The sequence below is a fragment of the Aythya ferina genome, assembly GCF_964211825.1.
Source record: "Aythya ferina genome assembly, chromosome: 5".
In the NCBI taxonomy this organism is placed as follows: Eukaryota; Metazoa; Chordata; class Aves; order Anseriformes; family Anatidae; genus Aythya; species Aythya ferina.
The window spans coordinates 27,663,297-27,688,881 of record NC_140301.1 but is presented as its reverse complement, the minus strand read 5'-3'; the positions used below and the strand labels follow the sequence as shown (position 1 = coordinate 27,688,881).

At 36.9% G+C, this 25,585-nt stretch overlaps 1 protein-coding gene across 19 annotated transcripts in view; it reads right to left on the bottom strand.

The window, feature by feature from the left end:
- Positions 1-25,585, bottom strand: part of GPHN (gephyrin) — a 279,302-nt gene continuing 253,717 nt past the window's right edge. For 17 of the 19 annotated variants that reach the window (XM_084521331.1, XM_084521346.1, XM_084521348.1 and 14 more), the window contains 6 exons: positions 8,313-8,400; positions 6,160-6,233; positions 4,878-4,942; positions 3,541-3,644; positions 2,207-2,303; positions 1-1,011 (listed from right to left, as the gene is read on the bottom strand). In XM_084521331.1, the coding sequence (XP_084377457.1) occupies positions 878-1,011; positions 2,207-2,303; positions 3,541-3,644; positions 4,878-4,942; positions 6,160-6,233; positions 8,313-8,400 (562 nt within the window). In that variant the 3' untranslated portion in view covers positions 1-877. Of the gene's footprint in view, positions 1,012-2,206; positions 2,304-3,540; positions 3,645-4,877; positions 4,943-6,159; positions 6,234-8,312; positions 8,401-18,253; positions 18,345-25,585 lie in introns of those variants that run through there. The other 2 variants (XM_084521340.1, XM_084521341.1) reach the window with 1 other exon arrangement.

The window sequence follows — 25,585 nt, the reverse complement described above, 5'->3', positions numbered from 1 at the left end:
TGAAATTTTAAATAATGATTGAGGATTTTTTTTATTCATTTAAGTTTCAATATCATTACAGAAAATGTTATGGTACAGAGTTGTTTAACATTAGTTTTATTTCTTTGCTCATTTAATTTCCACACGAATGCTGGTAACACTAATATCTGTACAAGATCAGTCTTTGATTTTTTTTAGTTTTTAGTTCTGTACATTTTTAAATGTATTGGTTAAAAAGGCTGTCAGCACTTAAGGAAGCAATTTTTTGTTTGTTGAAATAAAAGGTATCCAGTTACTGCCCAAGAGTACTGAGCTGGGTGGCTGCCGGGACAAGAGAGATCCCTGAACGCGCAGCGAGGTGAGGAAACCTCGGGGCTTCATTGGGTTCCCAGTGCAGCCACTCCGCTTTTGGCACTGTGCACATCAACACGAGATACAAGATAAAGAACAAGCAGAAGCTCTCTGTGAAGCGGTTATGAAGCATACTGATAAGGGAAATCCAAGTGTTGTCTACGCTAGTATAAATAAGCAGACAGCCTTGTTTTAAGAGCATAAGTAGTTGTATCTTAAAGATGAGAAAAAACACAAGTTCTGCAGGCACCTACTGCTGTCTACTAAAAGCTACCGCTATTAGAACTAGCATTGAACACACAAAGCAATTGCAAGGAAAGGAAAAAGTTGCTTTGATATAATCAGAATAAATTTCTTCATTAAGATTTCTTTTTAAAGATTTTTTTAAAAGGTATTTATTTAAATTCCATTTGAAATATAATTCAAGATGTTGACTATACTGATCAACTTTTATCCAAATCAGAAAAACTAGCTGTGCCGTTGCATATTACAGGATACAGTCAATGATATGTGGACATGCATCAAAGCTTCGCTCTTGCTGGTGACATCATAGCCTTCCAATGACCATGACATCCACCACCTCCCCCTTGTGAAGCTCCACATACTGCTCTGTCTTTGGAGGTAGCATCAACAGTCCATTGGCACTGCGCATACTCATCAGACGACTGCTCATCTGATTCCCTACAGAAGAGTCAGAGAAAAAGATCAATTAGTTTTTCAGTTAGTTTCAAATGCTGCAACACACCAGGCAGGGAACAAGAGCTGTTCTTACAGATACTCGTGTTACTAACTTATTCACAGAGCTGAGATTTAGCTGCTCAAAGGTAGAAAGGAACGGAGAACTATGTAGAAAAATAGTCATCCTCCTATCGTTCTGGTTCTCAAAACACTCATTCCCTTGCTGATTACTTTCCTATCCAGCCTTCCACATTTTTTCCCCTTAAGTCTTTATCTGTACTTCATATCTTGTAGTAAACTGCTAATTGCTTTTCTGTTGGAATTTCTAATTCTATCAAAATTACTTAATTTTTCAGTTTGTGTATCTAGTTCAGATTGTACAGAGACCAAAAGCAGCACAGTCTAGAATGTTTTTAATATACCAACTCAAAAGAATGGGTTTCTTCAGGACACTGAGCTATACAATATACCCTGGAGATAAGCAGTATAGTATTGGTTGTAGTGACAAAAAAAAAATAAAATGCAGTAGGAACTCATGCCCATTAATTTCTTGGTTTTCAAACTTTTGGATTGACAGGAAAATCATTCCAGACAGTCTCCTTGCGTAAAGAAAGAAGTGGCATATAACAACACAGAAAAAGCATTCAAATGTACTGTTTACCTCAACTGCAGCTGAGTATCCAGAAGCATCCCTAGATGGCAAACAAGACTAACAAAAGTCTTAGTCTGCTTTAAGAGAATATATACTGCCACTGATGTTTCTTCTGCTTTTCCAGTTCTGCTAGAATCACACTTCTTTTATTTGAAATGTTTCTAACTATGCCCCAACCCATGTTTGTTTAGTACATGCACAAAGAGTAATGTGCCTGTGAGTACAAGCGAGCATGGATGAGTATTTACAAAAAGGAATGTGTGCATATATGCAAACATACAAGTGTGTTTTGTGTATGTATAAAGGCAGATTATTCTGATAAAGAAGGGTTTAACTTTAAGTTGCTGAGTCATACCATGACTGAATTTCAATACCATGAATGAATTAAATGACTGTGAACATGCATGTGCACAAGTGAGCAAATCAGTCTGTGTAAGAAAGGTTATATGAAAATACATGTGCATGCGCTTGGTTATTTTTAAACACACATGAAGGAATAATAGGACCCGTGAGCGTGTCTGTTAGTCTGTGTGACTGGGCACTAACCTGTACTCTGTGCCCAAGGTAGTGGTTCTTGGTGATGCCAAGTCAGTATGCACCGATGATATTCTGGGCGGGGGTCCAATTTCACATCACATGATAACTGTAGAAGCAGCAAAGAAAGGATGAAAATGTCATGCATTAAGATATCACTGTCTAAGATAATGGAATCATCTGTTCAATCTTTTTCCTTAATAATAGTCTTCTAAAAACTTGCATTTCCAGGCCACATGGTGCCTGGTGCAAGATCAAAAGCTGTAGGATGTAAAGACTGCAGTATTTAAGGGAAATACAACTATGATATTATAATATCAAAGAGTATGATGGAGTCTGCAAGCATTAAGTGAAATATTCCAAAGCTGTTCTTTTACACGAGTTCAAAGATACTATCTCTCTGGAAAAAAGCTTTATCACTTCTGGTCTCTGGCTTACGTTGTGTAAAGCTAAAACTTTTATTCACATTCAAAAACCTGCTAGCCCTGACAAAAGGGAAATGACCAGTCTTTGAAACAAAAAGACACACAAGGTATCACTCACAATGCAATTTAATTGAAGCATATTGGAAAAGGCATGCAAAAGTGAGTGTTGTGTTTGAAGATCATATTCCTCAAAACTGGAATGCTACAAATTTCTGTCTGTTTTCCAATACTTTAGACATGAGATAAGGGAAAAAACAGGCTGCTGAGGAAGCGTATAAGAGAGACACAAGGGATACCCTGCAAGAGAAATGTCTGCGCACAGACAGGAAGACTAGGAAAACTGTAAAAGGTAATCTGTTCTTTGATACCTTCTTTCAAGCAAAAATAGTAGAATAACACACTATAATAATATGCCTTGAATCTATATTAAACAGAGTTACTATATCCACAATTTCTTATAAGAGTGGCATGAATAGTTTAAAGGACTTAAATTACTTAGAGTGGGGATCCTGTAGATTACATATATAAATAATCAATTCAAGAACAGAAAGGTGTTCAAATTTGCATTTTCTATTAGCAACACAAAATTACATAACTGGTATTACCAGATTACTCTACATTTTTTTATCACAGGTTAAAACGAATGTATTTTTTATACAGCAAAATAACCCTTCCTGCCTGACTGGCAAATGGCTGCCTGTGTACATCTTGCTCCATTACATGGCCATTTCACTCTTAGGAATTATGGGACTGAATATTAACATTAACAGCTTCATACTGAACCTCTGTTTTCTGTGAACTTCTTTCAATTTGTCAATTAGCCTAGTGTTCTGATTTCCCAAACAAGACAGTCTTTCAGAACTCAAAGAGATGTGTTTCAACAACTTGAGAGACTTTTTAAATACAAGACAAGCTTCTTACCCTGGCTTTGATAATGGTGGGCCGAGGATCCAGAATACCCTGCATTTTCCTCAGTGCAGGAACAACGAAGAGATTGCAGGTGACAACAGCTGACACAGGATTGCCTGTAGGTTAAAGAACAGCTGGTAGTGACACCCTTTTTCTTGACTTACTCTGTGAAGGCAATCTCCGGTTTTTATAGCAATTGCACCCTAAAGGATTCCAAGGAGCTTTTCATGCTATGTACAGGAAACTTCCCACTTAAGTCTGAAGCAGCATGTGGCAAGTAAAACTGCTCAAAGCTAATGTCTTTGCTCTTTGGCTAATGTTGTGCTAAATCCTGCTCTGAGCACTACTGCCCCATGTTCCACAGGCCCTGCCATTTGCCTCTATTCCTCTGCTGCCTTTCTTCTTACATCTAGTTTTGTCTGCGGCAGGGGCAGTGTTTATTGTGTACAGGCATACATGTAGGTCCAAGCTGATCTGGTGCCTGATTCATGATTAAGGTTTCCATGACCTATGGAAGAATAGGTAATATTAAATAACTTGCTATTCCCTAACGGAGTGGCAAAAAGCTTTAGTACAACTGCTTAGGAGAATTCTACTGACTTGTAAGGTTTATTTTGACACACAGAAGAGGTGTTTGACCAACTTCTGTTAAACACTACTTGTCTTCCACGTCTGGCCTGCCTTAGGCGACAATTATAAAATACATAACATGACAACAGATACCCTGATATCTCTCTCCTGGAAAAACAAACAATCAAACAAAAAAAAAACCAACTGCAGCAAGAGAGAGAAACGAGAGAAAAAACTTGAGAGACTTCTGAACACCACTAGCTTATCAAGAATAAGATTCCTTGTTGTCAGAAATCCATGCAAAGCCAGAGCAGTAAGAATAAAATACATTTTTCCTAACTTAGGAGGACAGATTTATAGCTAGATTCCCAAAGAAATAATTTATTCTGAGCTTTCTCATGGCGACCCAGCACGCAGGAGGTAAAGCAATGCTGCCCTCTTTTGGTTCCAAACTACAAGGATAACAAAACAACCTTCCTTCTGTGATATTGTGTTCCTTGGCCCTCTGTAGGTCTTTCAGTACTTCAGAGTGGATGCACTGACCTACATGCACAGAATCTCTATTGGGAAGGTGAAGGGAGCTATGGGAAAAACAAACAAACAAACAAACACCCCTGCAGAGTGTATTTACAAAACCCAAAGGAATTGTTGGATGGAAAAAATTGTAAGGTCTGTACACCAGCACATTCTGAGGATGGAAGCAGGAACACCAGACATGGTATTGTTTCATATCTTGTCAACTGTGCTTGGCAACAAAAGTAATTCACAAAACATCTTACCTGGGAGCGCAAAGATTATTTTTCTTACGCCATCAATATCCAGAGTTGCAAAAGTTGTTGGCAGGCTATGGAAAAGGAAAGCTATTTATGATCTGCACTGGACTTTGACTGAACCTTATTATGTTATTATTTATAATATTTAGAAAATAAAAAAATGATGATTTTGTTTCTGGTGACAAACCATCTGAAAGTAGCTGAATTAGTAAACAAAAATCTAGTATCCTGTCTTCATGCAAGTAACCAAATAACAAAGAAATAACACCAAAATTTAACAGTAACAGAGCTGTATTTGTTTTCTATAGATGGCTCTCCATTTTTTTTTTTTATAAGATTAGTGACTAGTTCCCTTTACTCCCGTGTCTACAGCAATATTGACAATGGAGCAGTGTTTTGGAGCAGCAAATGCTAGATAGTCTACAGATGAACAAATTCAGACTTCTGTGACTCGTTATCGGGGCTGTTACAGTTATATAAATAAGACAGAAATGTGATGATTCAAGACTGTGGCTAGCAAAGAAAAGGGACTCATGTTAAAAAAGTTTTCTATATATGTTAATACAATCCTTTCAAACATTAGAGATGATACTTCATAGGAGCAGTGATTAGGCTAAGTTCCTTGGCTTCATCTTGAGCTAACAACTATCATCTACTCAGCAGTACCTGGGAGATTTGCCACACTTTGATCATTACTGCCTAATTTTCTATCTGCTAGGACTAATCAGTATCATATTTTACCAGGGGAAGCTGGTGTTTGATGTTTTTGTTTTAAAATGTCCCTAACATAACAGGAACTGTGTGCCAGACCTCCAAATCCATACTATAATAAATAAAACTTTCTAAATTAGTTGCCATTTCATCTTTCCCAATAAATTGTTTGCTTATAGTGGTATGACCTATGTAAATTTTGAAGTGCAGTTAGATGATTGTTAAACAAAACAGCAATTAGATGTCCCTGTATTTCCCAGGTATTTTACACAAATGTCAGTATCTTAGCTGTGATCACAGTGAAGATTATGGACATGCTTAAAGTATGCTAGCTCCTGATTTGCAGCAGTTGTTGAGAAATACCTGTTACTGATAAAAAGTAATCTCTGTGTTTAATTTCACCTATAAACATGATAACTAATATGAATAGGATGGACTTCGCTTTTTTCCCATATGTATCTACCACGTGGTTTATAATGTATTTGGAAAACTGGAATCTACTGAAGCACTTAGATAGCACTTATATTTGGCCAAATATGGCCTCAATCCATGCTACCTCATTAAAAAGATTTCTTACCCTGGTTTCATAAAAACTCTGCCAAAGTGAATCTGTGCATGAAGATCAATATCCAGCACCTGTTTAAGATAGTCCTGTTTAAATTAAAAAAAGAAAATCAATTAAGTAACATCAAAGTGGCTTATATCATCTAAGTGTTCAAAGCAATTAATTAATATCAAGTGAAGATGAAAGACTTGTTATATCCTGAAAGTGCTATGGTCCAATGGGGAATTTCCAGTATTTGAAAGAAAGTATTTTCAAAACGAAGGGGTGAAGAACAAACTGATTTTAGGTGCCAAACCTGACTCCACAAAGACATACTAATATATTTACTTAAAAGTCAGCTGCAGCATTGGAATCTTAAGAGGACCCCACAAATACCTATTACTAGAACATTCTTTATGTAAAAGATAGGAAAAAAACGACCTTTATGATTCAAAGTTAAGCCTTCAAATCATCAAGCTATTTAACTTTTGCCACAGAAGCTATCTAGAGGCAGACTTAGAGATCTCCTAGCACTTTTGAAATCAAGACTGTAGAAATCATAGTTTTTCAGGATACTGTAATTATTGTAATTTCTTGGGGACATGGTCTAATTCACAGTGTTCAGGTTTAACTGTCCTAAGTTTCTCAGAACGGAAAAACTGTAGGTGGCTTGTGCATTAGTTCAAGTTAAATGCTTCTGGATAAACATAATCGATCCAGTTATCACAAAAATTGGAATTACTTGTTCAGTCTTTACTGAAAATTGCTGTGTTCAAAGATGTAGTATCCTGTCTGTTGTGTTTAGTGAGACTTAAGACACAGGATGTAACAATCAACTGTTAAGACAGACTTTAGAAGCAGTAAATCTAAAGCTCCCTTGCAGTTTTCCCACCTCTCTCACTCTCTTTTGTTCAAATACTTGGAAAGCAGCAATTTTTTTTCAGCCAGGCATGAGTTCTCACTTATTGATTATTGATTGCATTAACCACATTTTTACTTGCCATTTAATTTTTAGATGCTCAGTTATTTCATTAAACCTGCTAAAAGCTCAGTATCAGAGGTAGAACTGTCAGTGGAATACAGAGCCTATTGACTTTATGCTGTTGCCTAAAATTCAGGCTACAGAGAAGTTAGCCAGAATGCATAAATGCCTGTAAGACCATTCAGCAGTTTAGTCACTTCCTAGAGTTCCCATGTCTGTACAATGTCCCAATTTACTACGTTACTACACTCCCAATTTACAGATCAGCACTTGTCCTTGAGTATTTTTCTATGAATACGGAGGAGAATAATGGAATTGAAAGTAATTGGCTCTGGTTTAACTTGTTATCCATTTCCATGATGTATCCAACAATATGATTTCTACTCAGAAAAGTGACAAAAACAGTACTGATGCTTGTCATCTCCTAATGACTGTCTTTAGTATCTGTTAGTTATAAAAGGAGAGATGTTTGTTTTACCTGCCAAACTCACAGATTCAGCCTGGGATCAAAAAGTAATCTGAGTTTTCCTTCGCATAAGTCATGATTAATAAATGTCCTGCAGGTTCATCTACGCCCCACCAGCATCTTTGTATCCCTATTTTCTTTGATGGTTTTGGCACAGGGATTACCAACAGGAACTCAATCAACAATTCTGTTAATGATTCAAAAGGCAAATATATCAGCTCACTGTGTCTCGTATGTATTGCCTCTGTAGGACTATCAGGTGTAAAATGTGATCAGACTATTTTTGTAACAGATATAGCTCTGGCACATACAGGAAACAGATCTGCTGAGTAAGAAAGAGCTATTTATATACTCAGCTGCTTTTCACAGTACTTGCAAAGTAGCTTTATTCTGCCTACATTTTACCTACTCTAAGAATAGAAAGAAGTCTGTTGTCTTTATGTGCTATTAACCAATCACCTTTGTTATCATAACTATACAACTAATTCCTTAAATAAAAAAAAATGCAAATCACTCACATCTAGAATTAGAATCTTCCCTGTTGTACTACATCTACTATAATAAGAACAAAGTAAATGAGGACAGCACTGATGGCTTTTTTCTTACTTAATTCACACTGAAGTGTACAAAAAGAAGTAAGATCCCTTATTAATAAACATTAATACAAAGGCAGAAGCTCTGATGACAAACTCTGGCTTGAAATACATATTTTAGGAGTCATACTTAAATTTAGCATACCTTTTCCCCCATAGATACGCCTCCTGATGTAATGATCACATCAGCACGACTGATACCCTCATTCAGTGCATTCAGTAAATCATCTGGGCTACAGAAAAGAACAGGCAAGCAGATTAGTGGCATGGAACTATTAAGAGTTACAGCATAAGTAAGCACCCGTGTGCACAAATATAGATGTATATATACACACACATACACACACACTTGAAAAAGTAGTTACAACTAGGATACAACTGAGATTTTTTCCCTCTGAAGGCTCCACACTGCTCTGTTCAACTCAAGAATTGAAGTCTCATTAAGTAGACATCACACAGGTTGCCACCTTTCAATCTAAAAGGTGGCAACCTGAATGGAAGGATGCTTTAGGCTGGGACTGAAGAACACCAACACAAGTCTATAAAAGTGTACCACTTGCACAGTTTGTAGCAATACAAATTATGAGTTAGGTGAACCAACAGGGCTATGTAGAGAGACCAGACACATGAGAACTACTGGCCTCTAAGCAGGCTGCACTACTACCTGTCTGACTTTTTTGATGTGTGCAAAAATGGGGGTAAGGCTCCACTTCAAACTTCCATCAGTGAAAAGTGGTACCAAATCCTTTGTTTAACTTCTCTGTTAGATGCCATTGCAGCAAAGACAGCTGTACATGCACTTCATCTTGAACAACCACAATCCGTCCTGTTCAAGTGTCTATTTACCTTCATGAGAAATAGTGTATAAGGAGTTGTCGTGTTCCTCCGTAAAAAAAGAGTGTAATTGCAAAGGTGAAAGATGGCAACTGAGTATACTTTCAATTTTGGGGTCTTAAATCTCTCTCTTTTCTTTAAGATCTAAGCAGGAATTGTAATTTTGAAGTAGCCATCCTCTGCCTAACAGCAGTGTTGATGCTAACATAGAGCTTAAAGGCACACAGTGTTGGGACTCGGTAACACAAATTATACAAGAATACTAAAGGAATCCAAAACAATTTTCAATTCATTAAATGCATAGTTTGCATTTAACATTTGTGACCTGACCAGGAGCTAACCAATTGCTAGGACTGTATGTAATGTTCCTTCAACACTATCTTTTTCCTTTAAGAATTCTGAAAGTTATTTTTATGGGAGGCTATTCCTTCCCGGAAGGCTGTTCAAAGAATTAGTAATAATGCTAGTAACTGTATAAAGGAATTCATCCAGACTACAGGACCTCAGTTAAGTGTTACACTACAATTACAAAACATATTAAAATGGATTATCAAGGCCCCTCATGCTGCAAATGGCATGTTGGCTATACTTTGGGAACTTCTGCTATATGTCACTAAAAAATACATGCAGTTATTTTGGGGTTTGAACTGGAAAAAGGAAAATCAGAAATACTGTGCAAGTCCTCTTTGACCTTTCAGAGACTAGCAGAATTTGTGTGTTCCAAAAGGCCTCAGAAAGAGAAATCCTTTCCTCTGAGAATCCTGTCTTTGCCCATGGCTTGGTGAAATATGATTTCAGCAGCAGTTAGCATTACTTCTTGCTGGGTGCACTACATTTTATGTAACACAAAGACAACTGCATTCCCTCAGTGAGTGGATAATTCAGGTGCATGCAGCCCTGCACACTCCCCATCTATCCAGCAGAGAGCCCTCCAAGTGACCTCCACCCTGGTTGCCTTCCAGGCAGAAAGACTCCAGGACCCCTTCTCCACCATTTCCAGTGACTGATGCAGCATCCTCTTTGGCATCAGACAGTGTGGTTAACCTGCACAACTTTTGTGTTTATGTTGGATTACAGTCACTCTTGAGGTCATACTGCTTTGTAAGAGGTAGGCAACAAATTACAGCAGAAAGAAAAGCACATTACTGATACCACAGCACAGGCTGTAATCAATCAGCTATAATTAAATATTGCCATGTTTTAATGGAAGCAGTGGCTGCACATACCGAGGTGTGACTCCAAGACTCATGTGAGGTCGTAAGTGGCAAGTTGTTTTATGGTAGTGCATATCTTGGATACTCTAACTAGCCTACAAATGAATGGCTACTTTTTTTTTGCGGGGGGTGTGTGGAGGGGAGATTATAAAACTCAAACACAACCATCTGCTTCTTTGTCCTTTAGGACACAGAGACATTTTCTCAGCTGCCCCTTCTGAAATCTCAGGATCATTTTGTTCAAAAAAACAGCATGGGTTTTCATTAGTTGTGAAGGCTAGAAGAAAAAACAAGTCTGTTGTTGGCTGTAGTTGTGTCTTCTTCAGAACCAATTGTTTCATATTGATGGTCTAAGAAGCAACCTGTATGCAGTAAGACATTGCTTACGATTATTATAGTTTGTAACAGAAGTCGCTCAGCATCTAAGTCTTCCTTAATACTTGCGAACAAGGGTGCAGGCTGGAATGCCGCAGGGAACATGCATTTATTACACAGGTGGATATAAGCCTTGCTGAACCGTGATGACAGATGTTCGTGCCATTATTTGTAGGCTAAGACTGCTTTCAGTGTAGTTTCCTCATTATGTTGCGATGCAGGTGAGGATCTTATCTGGTGCTTGCTTCAGGCTGTTTCATTTTATCTTGCTGAATTATTTAAAGGTTATTCATAGGCAGCAAGACCACTTGTCTGAGGAGATTCTAATTCTGGATTATGAAGCATGCTTGCTTTTGGTTGTGGTTTGAGAATAACAGAAGGAACAGTAAAAAGCAAACAAGTCTATATATAACTACTGTTAAATAGAATGGAAATGCACTTATTTATATACTGAAACTATTTATTTTATATACTGAATATATATATTTATAAAACATAATATTTCTTGCCAAAGGAAAAAACAAAACAAAACAAAATAAGCCCAGTCTCAGAGCAGGGGAGGGCTCAATTCACAACTTTGTTTATGACAGTAGCATACCACTGAAGATAGTTCATCATGGAGTTTTTTTATTACATGCCATTCCTCCAAATTGAAAGATAATTCCTCCAAATGAAAGCTATGATAGAAACATAATAATAAACTGAATGATTACACTAGTTTTGTTTTCATTCTGAAGGAAAGATTTACAGGATTTCCTCCCTTGTCCTTGTAGCAGGCTTCTTTCTTTTGCCATATTTGGCATACTTTTTGTCACTCAAGTCTATCTAACCTTCTTTATACCCTAATCAAAGCTGGTAGTTTCACTTTCTCTGCAGTTAATACAATACACTCTCATGACAGGAATCCCCTGCTGTAATACTAAATCAACATTGCAGCAAATATTTCCATTGTCTTTAGTGGAGTTCATGCAGAATTATCACTCAGAATGCACATTAACAAATATTTGACATAAATATAATCAGATAACATGATATTACTTCTCTTTTCATTTGTTGCATAAAAACGAGCAGCTTCTCCTTTGGATTGACATAGAAATGGAATAAATAACTTAAGACTATTAACTTCTGGAAGAACAGACAAAATAATTTCGGCATCTGAGCATAATAGGACAAGATCATTCTAATGGGCCTGTGACAAATCACTGTGAAGCTGAGAAGTAACAGTCATGTCTGAGCAGGTACAGATCAGAAGCTTTCTTCTGAAACCCTGGCAATTGCTAGGGGCAGGATACTGGATTAGCTAGACTAATGGTCTCATTTACTAGAATAAATCCTTAAAGATGTCTTCCGAAAGTGCTATTCTTGGACTTTTTATTTTTATTTTTTTGTGTGTGTGGACAGGACTGTACCAGGTGCTCAAATATAACAGTGAATGCCTTAATCAACGTAAAGGAGATTTTGATGGGAAGTCTCATTTCCAGATAGCAAAACTATTCTGTATCATTTAGTGATTTTCAAAGTCAGTGTGACACTGTGTAAGAGAAGAGAGTGTGCTTTTCTTACATGCTGGAATTGATAATTGATTAAAGAAACTATATACAGAACTCTCTGTATACTTCAGATTACATCCCAGCATCTCCTGTGAATACAATGAAGAAAATTTGTTCTATAAAGATTACATGAAGTTTATGAAACTATTCATATAGATAAGGACAAACCCAAACTTTCTCTCAAAAAAGAAAGAAATCTCCATTTACAGCAGGCTGTGTCTGCACAAGTATATGTGTATTGTACTTATATTTTTGAAGATGCAGACATAAAGCTTTATATAAAGAGCCCTTGTACTTTTATGCATATCTTAATACTCTCCACTAATTACACCAGTCTGATAAACAGAACATCTATTTTACCACCTCAATTTCCTGATCTGTATTTAGTTTTATGAAACAGAAAGCATAGTACAATCTGGAAATTATTTGGAGGGTATCTGTTGTATAGTGTCAGCAACGTGTACAATTCAGTAAGCATATGCACGTCATTTCAGTTGACGTGCCACTTGACTTCATTAATTTGAAGAGAGCCTTTGCAGGATGGCAGTGTACGATAATAGGAACACCTTCTATATTCATGATAAAAATCTGATTATCAAAGCTGTTTTGTGGAAAACTTACACAGCTCTTGATTACTGATCTGTCACTAAACTTAAAAGATATACAAGAGCTTAAGAGCTTGAACAAGAAAATGATACAAGCTTCATTAAAATAGTCATCAACTATACAACCCTTAGCACCATCAATTTGAGATATGTGCAACTGTACTCACTACAAGACTCACTACAAGAAGGACATTGTGGTGTTGGAGCATATCCAAAGAAGGGCCACAAAGTTGGTGAAGGGTCTAGAGAACAAGCCTTATGAAGAGCAGCTGAGGGAGCTGGAGGTGTTTAGCTTGGAGAAGAGAAGTCTCAGGGGAGACTTTATTGTACTTTACAGTTACCTTAAAGGCGGTTATAGCGAGGTGGGCATTGGGCTCTTGTCTGAAGCACCAGGTGATAAGATGAGGGGAAATGGCCTCAAGTTGTGTCAGGGGAAGTTTAGATTGGATGTTAGAAGAAATTTCTTTATGGAAAAGGTTGTGCAGCATTGGAGTAGGCTGCCCAGGGTAGTGGTTGAGTCACCATCCCTGGAGGTCTTCAAGAAACGTGTAGAGGTAGAACTTAGTAGCATAGTTTAGTGGTGGAAGTTAGTACTAGGTTTAAGGTTGAACTAGATGATCTTACAGGTCTTTTCTGACCTGACTGATTCTATGATTCTACGAACTGTTCAGTTATATCATTTAATTTACAAAACAAGAACAAATCATGAGCTGCATGACCTCAGTAGTAAAACATGTGATCCTGTAAAACTGAACTGGGACATTTAGTTAGGACTGCTTTATCAATACATTGTCGCCGTGTCACAGTACAGAATCTGTAGTTAATTCCTGATTTCTAGGACCATTTCCACCAAGTTCTTGCCATAGCAGTCTCATTTGTTCAAAACAATCTCATTATCTGACAGTCATTTTCAGTCCTTGTTGTACTTTGCCATATACAGCTATTACTGTCGGATGACTAATACAAATTCTTTTGATAGTCATATTCTTCTATACCGCAGCCCAGGCTTTCATAAACCCCAATCTTTTGGAAAACTACTTGTTAAATTGGTGCATGCAAAATACCACATTTAGCACCTTAAACCTCAGTGCTTTACAAATATATTGGGCATACATACAAAAAGATATGCATGCATCATAATGTGCCAGATGCATGCAGAAGTGCCTTATGCGAGTAAAAAGAAGAGCTGGATAACCTTTCTTGTCTACTGTTTTACTTCATTTGAAAATGTACTATACATTTCAATTGCATGCTGAAATAAGTACCCCTTCACACATGGCCCCTCACGGACTCAGAGGATCTACAGATTCCTGCACACATAGTGAAAACAGAAGTGCTAGCATTGGCTCTACACTAATCACATTGAAGACCAAAGTAGATCAGCTGCTCCTCTAAACTATAGCAGTTGATGGCAAACTTTGAAAGTCTATGTGCCATCATCTGCAGGTACCTAGAGTTTAGCATTTTATGGTCGCTTCCATGTGGAACACTTGCTTGTGCTGGTTTTACATCTTCTGAGGCCTATTTTCTGTTAAACAGATCTCCCAGAAGATTTAACAAAACTACAAGGACCTGCTAGAAATTCTCCTTGTGTGAAAAGATCCTGATAGTTTCTACTTCTACCCTAGAAAAAAGAAAGAGGAAAAACAACAAAAAATGTAATAAATGAAAACTTTAATAAAAAAGCCAAGAGTACTTACTGTACTCAGACAGAGATCTCATCAAGTGCAATGACATTTCCGTTTGAGGAAAGGCAGGATATGGATTTGATCCTTTTTGATTAACTCATTTTTCTTCTCGTGCTCATTCAATTGAGGTGACAGATTTCAAAATGAAGAGATGGATGCAGCTGGGCATAAAGACAAAGTCTGTCACCCACTTCTCACCTCATGGCTGAGACGAGTATTTTGCATATCAGTAATTTGCAGGATGCGGAATAGTGAATAGATGCCCCATAAGGTTTAGCTAACTAAAGCCAACTTCTGTAGAGTGTATTTTGAATGTAGTAGGAACTCTGTGTTTTGACTAGTATGGTTTTCTAAAGTAGAAACTGATTCAACTTTTTGATGATGTATGTAAGAACATATGGACACTCTTCTTAAACTGTATTTGTTTCAAAATTCTCTACTGTATTCCATCATGTTCTCATAATGTTTCTTCCTTCTACCTTCTGTGGTATTCCCCTGGATCACTTTGAACAGATGCAACATGTTTTTCCTAAGAATATAGGCCAGCTTGTAAGGAAAGCTGGAATAATTACTGTAGCATTTGGCTTGTTTAACGTGAGTATGCAAGCTTTGTTTATCTGATAGCAACATAAAAAGAACCTGTCTTTTTTACTTTTTGCTGTTCCTTTAATTGATGCTGCTGCAAATAAGAACACTATTTCCCAGAGTAACCTTTTTCATGTTTACATCTATGAACTCAAAAAGACTTTGCTTAGAGGTGTTCAGCTCTCATTCAAGTTACCACGAGATCTGTCTAATGTCTTAAACTTTGCATCTGGGTGACAACGTACTTTACTCCACTGTTTTTATGGGCTGTTTCAGAAGACTCCCACCCATATATATAACAGAATGACAAAAGACCAGAGATATTAAAAATGGAGATAGCAGTGGGAATGCAATAGGAAAAGCTCCTGTGTTGTAGCAGCCATGTGCTTTATGCACTGTGGAGCACATTCCTACACGATGGCATTACATCATTGATGGTTGGCTCTGTATCCCATTCTTGTCTGCTGCTTGTGTACATTCATTCATCTGCAATCACTTGCTTCTGAATTACTGTGATACTTTTCATCAAGACTGAAAGTACAGGAACAAACTTTTGATAGTAGGTGCTGGTCTTCAGGTGCTGTGCCATTGTATACCACTGAGCACTTTGGTGTTGTTGCTGGTAGAACGCTGTCTTGGAGTAAACTTAAGTGTTAAAGGATTCCTTTTTTTTAGGTCAACTGGTTCTGGACAATTATTTCCCCAGTGTCTGGAGACAAAAGCGTGATGCTTAGATGCTTGTAACAGTACTAATATCCACTCTAAATCCAGACTAGCATGCATCCGCTTAAAGGATGAGTCTGAGAGGATGAGAAAGGAGGAGTCTGAGAACTGCTGATTTCCATTAATTAATAAATTTTCCCTGGCTATTTTATTGGTTGAGGACAATGAACCTTAGAGATTCAATTCCAATACCTACCAGAAATCCATTATATTTTCCAGAAAGCTGGATGGGATTTCAATAATAAATATAGCATCTTCTATTTTATCTGCCTTCTTAGTCTATACGGATTCACTGAAAAGTTTTTTACTTTTAGAGTGGAAAATATTCCACAATTGTTATTGTAGTTGGGTTGAACTAATATGACTGACGATTACAACTCACAGTACAATAATCAATGCCAAAAACATTGCTCATCAGTAAAGATGACAGTGCATTTGTGAGTCTGAAGAGTAAATATGGTTCTACTGGTTAGTTCTCTCTCTGAGAAGTTACGGAATATGAGAAATGGCTTATACAGACATCACTGAAAGTAGAATATTGCGACTGATCTAACTAGTGCTAGGTGCTTATAGAAAGCAAATCTGGCACATGGTGTCATGACATAGTCATCGTGGAATTTCTTACCTTATTAACATTTTGCTTTAGCTTCAATTTTAAGTAAGAATTCAAGAGCTAAATTCTGTAAATTAGTGTAATTGCTCTTGAACTACAGTAGACATGTCTCTGTGATAGGCAGAAATGCAGTCCCTAAATGCAGTGCCTCAAAATGAAGGCTTTCTCTGAAAAACACAAACTTTCACAGAAACATGACTTAGTCAACTGAAAAAAAGTCTGTCTCCAGAAGAAAACTAACCTGGCAGCCACAGGTCAGAGAAAATAGGAAAGTGCCTTCAACATTTTTTTCTTGTTACTGGCTATATCTTAATAGTTTTTTTGTTTGCTTGTTTTCTTTTAAGAAAACATTGTAAAATAAAAAATACTAAAACATAATGCAAATTCTACATGAAGAGTAAATTACAGCTTATGAGAACTAAGTGAAAAGAAGGAACAGAATAGAAACGTATCTTGTTTCAGGTGAGCCAGTCACTTTTTTTAACAGCTGGTAATCAATGGAAGAAACTAGAACTTCATTTGTATCTGTAATACTTGGCTATATCCTTTCAAGCACAAAGATGTTTTTCATGTAAGAAAATGCTCATGTTGTTTTCTTCAGCTCCAGAAGCAAAAGCATTTTTTCATTTCTCCTGCTACAGGTAGCAGGGCTTTACTATACCAGCTCTTTTTGTTGGTGTTTGTCCAAGCACAGCTTAGAAATACCCAAAGGCTCTTTTAATATGTGCCCTCTAGATTTAAGTTGTTAGTAATGATATGTGATTAGACTTGTATGAGGAATTTGATCAGCTCCTGCTTGATCCAGCTTCCAGGCAACTTCTGATAAAGGCAGACAATCTACATCATGTTCTTCACATTTAATTAAAATGTTTTAAAGACTGCAGGTGCTTGTAAGCTAATTGCAGTTAAGATTTTTGAGATGTGTAGAATATAGCATAAGATTCTAGTGGGCTGTTCTTTAGTCAATTTAATGAGGAAGATCTAGACTTATGACAATTTGGCTTCAGCAGGAATAACCAATTGCTAAACAAGAATGAGTCTTTTGAAGGCTACAGGTATGACAGATTGATTCAGTAATGAGCACAGAAGCTTGTTTTTCTAGTATGCAAAGCAAACGTTAAGATATAATTCAATCTTGCAACCTTCTGTTATAAAAATAGGCTTATTAACCTCACTGAGAATCCTTACATGCCTGAAGTTTTCAGGTACTAGCTTTCAATAGGTTTTTAATTACTTTTCTGTCCACTTTTAATTCCCACAAGAATCAAACTATACAAACCATTTTTTCTTTTTGTTAATGGAGAAATTTACAAATAGTTTATTTCCCTTTTGTTATCACTCCTGCCCTTTGACCTGCCTGTGATAGGAGGTAAGTACATATCCATACATATATACATATATAAGGAGATAGTATATAATTGTATGTCTATTTTTTTGGGAAAAAAAAGCATAGTGGACTGTTTAGAGATTTCACAAACATTCCAGTTAGCCTGCTTTAGAGATGATCAGCATGGTAATGGAAAAATAAGTATGCATAAAAATAAGTTATGAAGAGTCATAACAGTGGCTTCCCTAGAGGTGTACTCCACTACTACCTACAAGCAGGTGTATTCCTATTTTGCTCTATTTTGAAAAGGGAAAAAATGTGAAGGATAAAGGGGTTCCCTGCTACTGATGAGTAATATAAACTCTCTTGCTGTTAACAGAACTTTAATTCTATCAGCATTGTGGAGCCATATATGCCTATAGTGCACTGTGCATAACCATCTGACGGACAGAATAAAATACCATTTGCTTCTCTGTGGAAACCATCGGTAGAATCAGTGCTCAAAGCTCTGCATTGACAGACACCTAGACGAGCCTGTCTGTGAGCATGCATGTGCCTCAATGTCCCAAGTGTTTTAAAAACGGTGCTCACCAATCTGGTAGGCCTGTCTCCGCAGTGTTCTGGAAGCTCTGTGTCCCTTCTTCTTTAAAAACATCTGGCTTCCTGAGGGTAAAGGAAGCAGAAGGGGTATAATAAAGAGCCAGGGAAGGAGAGAGGCTCCTGGGGTGAAAGGAATATTCTCTGCCTGGCTGTGTCCCCCTTGGTGGCTCCAAATATCCAAAACAGTCATGGGAAAGGTTTCATCCCTGAGAGGCCAGGCAATGGAGAGAAAGGGGTGTAAGGGAACACCACAGTTCTGCTATAGGTTGGACAGGCTTCTCACAAGGGTGAAGAGCTAAGTTTCAGAAGTTGGCTCAACTGGGCAAAAAATGTCACAAATTGAAATAGTTACTGCTATTAGGACCATATTTAAAATAATTAATGTTTTGCTATGAATTTCTATTTTATGAAGAGAGCATTTCCTTATACATATACTTCTTCCAAGTCAGTTTGACTGAGAATAAATCATTGTTAGATAGTGTCCTTTGTAACAGAAATATGAAGTAACGTGAAATCTATGTTTTATTCTGTCTATAACAGACAAATACCTTTTATATTCTTTAGGTAGTAAAAGACTTTGTTTTTTCCTCTGATTGTCTTAAAATGTAAGACAAGTAAATGTAAAATGTAAAAAAAATCTTCATTTGACATGAAGATTTATGAATGTCTCTTTCAAAAAAATGCAAATAAGATGTTCAAGATGAAATGGACCCAATGATGAAAGTCACTGAAAGTCATTGTGCAGCTCTTGAGCCCTTTTTTCTTTTCAGCTGAGCATCAACAATAGCAACTGCCCCCAGTTCTCAAACCAGGCTCAGTTGATCCTGCACACAGCAGCTACAGTCTGTCATTTCAAAGATCATTTCTGGGCAAACACAGATCCTTTCTGAGTTAGGAATGTGAGAAGACTGGGCTAATATGATTGTACAATGTTATACTGTTATAGATACACACCAACATTACTAACATGAAATCTAAAATCCTTTTTTTATCAAATTGTAAATCCTCACCTGGTTTCTCCTCAGAGGTCATCACAGAAAGGGTCAGTCAGATCCAATGCATGGTAATGCCGTTTGGCAGTCATGGGAAAATACTAAAACTATTCAGGTCATAAGTTTAGATGTCAGTCTGTTTCTGACAGATTTCCTAAGATTGCCATTTTCTGAAATAGTCTCATTTCCTCATTTGTTCTTCAGAGAACAAAGTCAGTCTCTGATTCTTGATATAGGGTCACTGTGTCTCAGGAAGTGACATACAAAAGACTTTCATATTTCATAAGCAATCTCAGCTTCTGCTTTAATCATCATTATGGTCAGCAGTTTCAAACATTGAGAATTTTTTCTGGAAAGCTGCTAAACTCTATGTAATACTCAGGCTCTCACAATGATCTTCTACAAGAAGGCCAGCAAACTATAGATGTGCCCAAATGACATTATGAATTAAAATAGTTTTTTATTTTTCTCCAACAAATACATTTACAGATTCCCTCCATTTGTAAATGTAGGAGAATTTTCATAGCATTTTGACCTCCTTATTTATTTGCTGTTCAGTGTCATACTTCTGGGTGGTGACTCTAGAAATGCCAATTCAGAAAGAAGTCCACGACTTTTGAGGACAAATATGAGAATGACACACAGTTGTGCATTAGCCTCACACCAGAAATTTTACGCCATTATGTGTCACACTATGTAGCTTCCTACCAGTACAGAGGACCCCTGGGACTGAAGTTCTGTTTTCACCTCTGGTTTGGCTGAGATGTTTCTTTGTGCTTCCAGATTCTTCTGTGTGCATTGGAAGAGATGACTTGTCACATATTGCAATGTATCTGAGTTTGCCCTAATGATTATTGAGATTTGTGACAGACATTAAACATTTATGCTTGATAAAGAGAGTATCCTTTTGGAAGGGCATGACGAAGACCTCCCTATATGAACTACCTTCAAACCACTACCCAGTGTCCCTGGATTCATTAGGCTATGACCACCCTTTGCAACACCATCATTGTTTGAGCAGATCTAGAACTGGAGCCAATTCAGCAAAATCTAATATTGTAATACTTGACTGCCTGCCTTTCCTGTAACAGAGCTTTTTGTGCAGTTATTTGTTAGATGATATTAGTAATTATATTTCATTAGTAATTGTAATTCTGCAACATGTATTTGATTGTAGCAAAGTTGGGCATTAAACTGGTACAGGGAAGAGGCTAGGATTCTGTCTGAATTACGCCTATAGCTCATATTCTAACTCCTATTATGATTGATATATGTCAAACTGATACTGCATGCAGAATTTTCTGCCTCCACTCCAGATGTTCCATCTGGATTATAATACTGGTAATTACATGCAACCCACACAACTACAAAAGATTTAAACCTCTTTTTGGACGGCAAGTATTAAATTCAAGCAGGCTAAATCCTTGAATGAGTCAGGTCTTTGTATCCCTTCGAATATATGGAGACATTTTCAAAACCTCTGTTCTAGGGATATCATACAGTAATGTCACAACAGCAAGGGTGATTTTTAATGGGTTTACCTGTCACTTAGGAGCTTTATGTTAACCGATGTCATAAAATAGAGGCATATAAATGAGAAAGAAATCACTCGAACGTGGAAGAGCTCTCATATGCTTATTGATCACACAACATACAAGAAAGTTAAGATGCTGCTGATTTTGTAACTATTCTGATCAATTTTCAAAGCAACTGAGCAGATAATGTGAATTTCCAAAATTTCTCTCCTGAAGGAAGAAGAAATTCTTTCTGTCTCTATTGTGCAATCAGAGGCTCATAAATGAAAATGCAGCTGGAAGCAGCTAATGTTATTAATGTGTCTCTGAGAAAAAGTGATAAGCAAATTAGAAAACAGGGAAAAGAATGTAGAGAAGAGAAAAATGCACTCAAACAAAGGTAGAAGCAGATGAGGAAACTGAATTAATTACATACGTGATCAAAATTTTTCATCAACTTTAATAAAAGAGTCTCCTATAAAAGGAAAACTCAAAATGGAAGATGACTTTCTAAACAGAAGGCTCACTCTATAGCAGATTTTGCTAGGGCTAAACGTTACAGCTTTAAATAACCATTGGGTACAAAGAACATCACAAATGAAATCAACAGACACAAAAATATCCTGATAATTAGGTTAATTGAGTTCTGTAGCTCAGAACAGAGATGTAACTTTTGTTTTGATCAATGGCTTACAAATAAGTGTCTAATTTCACAGACTATAAGCAAAGGAAATGGAATTAGAAGCCTTATTTACTTGGTCTTGCTACATGAAAAAACTGACAAAAGTATATTGGAGTGCCAATTTTAACTGGTCAGCTGTCTTTGTAATTTTTTAGCAAGTGATTCTGTGATTCAGACAAAGATGGCATGAAGGACAACATCAGAAGGGTTCTTCCCTTCCTGGCTTTGCATGTATTTCTGTCATATTGGAGTAGTTCTGGAGGAATATTCTTCATTTCTACCTCAGAGATGTGTGCTTTTCAGGCTGCTTGGTTTTTATATGCTAAGAACACAGAGAAAATCTTGTCTTTTACCTAGCCATAGCTTCAGCTCTATAACATTTTCCAGGTCTGTTCTTTTCTCCTATTGCTTGCTTCTAGGATTTTTAACTACAGTTTCTCTCTCTATGTTTTGGATTTGCTTTTTAAAATTTTGAATATCAAGACCGATACATAGTTTCTGAGAATGGAAACAACAACGATCTCAGAAATTATTAAAATGGTCCAAAATAAGTAAAATACTAGTTTCTATTGAGAATACAAATATAGAAGTAAAACTTCAGTGGCCATTTAAAACAGCATAAAATTCATATGCAAAGGCATTTCTAAAGTGCACCTAACTACTATGTGGCCACCCACAGAGCTTCCATGCTCCTCCATCCTTTCACCTTCTCTGCTGGAACGTGTCCTTGTATAGCACAGTCCCGGGCTTTGAAGCATCTGTCACTGTGTTCACACCTCAGCTGGACATGCTGTTTTCTTACATAAATACCTCTGAGTGACTCGTGCTGACATGAGTTACAGGAACCTCTAACCTTGTCTTCGCAAATATTACCCTAAAACAATTTTCACTCTTGAATATTAGCTCCTTATGTGTGACTGAAAGAATTTCCAAGCTCGTTAGAAAACTTGACCTGTTATAACAATAGTAATATTCAACTGCACTCCCTATTAACTGTTCTCTCAAACTCCAGTCAAATGACAGGAAGTGCCACACCCAGTAAAATGTATAAGCAAAAAGAAGTATAAGCAAAAAGGAAAAAAAGGAAAAAATGTAAGCCCAAAATGTGAAATACAGGAAAGGGAGAATTATGTCACAGTGAGGTCTCTGAAGAAACAATTATAAATTTTTAATTTTTCCTTTTTAAAAGTATTGTTTGCTAGTATTTCACTGCAACTGTTCTATACACATTGCAGGGATATAGAGTCTTCCTCTTTTTCACTGTGAATATATATACATATGTACATAGGTACACAATAAACTGCACATATATATGAACACACACAAACAATCTATGGTTTAACTCCAGTAAACCATTTAACAGACACTAAATGCTCATTCATCTTTTCTACAAGCATGCTAACCAAAACATCAAAATTGTACCTTTCATAAGATCACTGGTAAAAATCTTGCATTTTTTCAAGTGCCATGGTACTCCATCAAAGCAGTCATGTTAGTCAGAAAGATATATACTGAAATATCCACAGGGACAACATTATCCCAGTAACTTTACTACATAATGAGATAATACTGATTATCAAACTAATTTGCACAACCAGATTTTTCCTTTGACTGAAACAGAACTTCAGATGCATTTTGTTGTAAATATTTGAATTGAGCATGTAAGTGTGAAAAAAAAAGAAAGACTGAAGATGCTGGTATCAGGTGGTAAAGATTTTTGTCTAAGTCAACAGTATCAAATTACTCTTTCAAAACTACTGTGAAGTACAAAATCACTCCAGAATTGGAGGCTCACTATTTCTGTTTTATAAACTAAAGTAACTACCTCTACAGAAATGACTCCCCAAGCATGAAAGTGAAAGCTTGAAAAGAATCTCTTATTACCTTTGCCAAGGTAATACTATCTTGAGACAGAGAACGTTTTAATAGAAGGAATTCAAAAGTTATCAACCTCAAAACTGAAAGCAAAGCTGCAGACACTTGTTTACCTTTGACTGATATGTTTGCTGTCTGCTTTTCAGCTCACATTCAACAAGTAAAAAAGGGTTGCAAAACATACTTATGCCAGAAAAGTAAAAAATTTACTTGGATCTTAAATGTCACTAAAATTATTTGTATTTATTACTGAGAGCTTTCAAGGTTAATCATCTTCACAGACGCTCTATGCCCATGGATCTGTATGGTTTCAGGAGCTAGGAGGTTATAGAAAAACTTCCTGAAGGCAACGGAGTAAAAGGCTATAATTTTGCTTGATGACCCTAAATTAGACTTTCCATTTGATGGCGCTAACTTCACAGAAAATTTGAGACTATGTATTTGGTTAGGGCAAGGCTATAAAGACTATAAAGAACAAGCAAACTTTATACTCCGTCAGATGGGCTACCACAAAGATGTTCAGGGAAAGTATCTTTTCCATTGAATTAACCCATTGTTAATGTAGCTTCTTGTTAGTGCTTTGATGACAGTAACCGTACTATTTGTTCATACAGGTGGAAAAAAATTCCAACTCCAATATTTTGTTGGGAAAAAAGCCTGCTGGCCCTATTTTTGTATAGCAGTGATTCACAGGAGTTGACTATGACTAAGCTTTTTTTTGTGGCTGTCTCCTTTTTTCTCATATATGTGGATCTAGAACCTGATCTCTGATTATATTTGTTTTATTTGGAAACTCTGCTACCTGTGCTTTAAGGTCTTTAAAAGTTGTTATAATACACAAGATGCTCTAGAGATCCAGAACATTTGGGTACCATTCCTGGAAAGAATAATTGCATTAGTTTAGACTCTATGAAATCTCCACCTGAAATTGAAAGCATTCACAGGTAGGAGGTTTTTGGTATCTATTATTATTTGGAACAACAATTGAATTCTGCCAGTCAGAGAAGCAAGAGGGGTGCCTGGGTGCAGAGAGAGAGTATCCAGAAGGATTTGCTTCCTCTAAGAACCACTGTGGTTCCTTTGCATCACATTCCATGTACAAAGGCTTCAAATACAACCGCGTTTCCTGGAGCCAACACTCAGATTGGTTCAGATATCATAAAACCACACACTGGTCAGCCCATTCATATATTTTCTCTCAAGCTATATTTTGTATTGGATCTTATACTAAGGAAGTCTGGTTCTGAATGAGCTGTTCCCTAGCAATAACCCTGTTTGGGAATTCTGTTATCAGTCAAGATGAAATGCAAATGCTGTGATTTGTTCTTCCCTTTTTTTTTTCTTTCTGATCTGGCCTTACTTCTAACCACATGTAAGGAATACCATGCTTCTCCAACAGGTGAAGGTGAACCTGAACAACTCCCAACTCTGTCAGTTGGTTTGATACCCAAAATGTGAAACAAGAAAGCCAGTTCAAAGCCTTTGGGGCTCAATAAATTGAGGAAATATGTTATGAGAAACTCAAGCCATAGATAACAGGCACTGCACAGTCTTGCAAAGGACAAAAGACTGAACACTTCAATCACTTATTCTAGAGATCTCAACAGGAGATGTGGCTTTAGTACCAGTGGGAAACAAGGTGCAATCACTGCCAGATGAACAGAAAGACTGATCACAGGGTGTCACTCTATCGCAATCAAAATAGAGAAACCAGTAAAGGAAAAAAAAATGGTTCTTTTGAATACTTTGACATATTCGTGGAAACGTTCAGTAATATTCACCAGTGGGGCCTTCACCAATTGACAGTAATTGAGAATCTGACAAAAATTTATACTCTAAATTAATTTTGGCCTGGAAAATTAACTTTGAGAGAAACTTTCCTTCTCCCTTCATTGGATCAGAAAAAAGTATAGTTCCTGTAGAACTGTCTCCACAGAGGTGGGCTTTTACATGTATTAAATACAGTGCCTGTATTGCAGCAGTAAATTCAATTTGCAGCAGTAATAGATACTTCAACAAACAGAAGGCAAAACAAGATAAGCAGCATTCAATAAAAATTTTATCAAATGATTCCTCTTAATAGTAGAATAGAATTATTTAATTTTTGAATGAAAAGGTTAAAATGTCTTCTCCAAGATGTGCACTGACACAACTCAGTGACACTTGCAACGAGTGACAGTTGTTGTGGTATTTCTTTTCTCCACAGATGCCATTGAATTGCATGACTATGAAGTGACATCT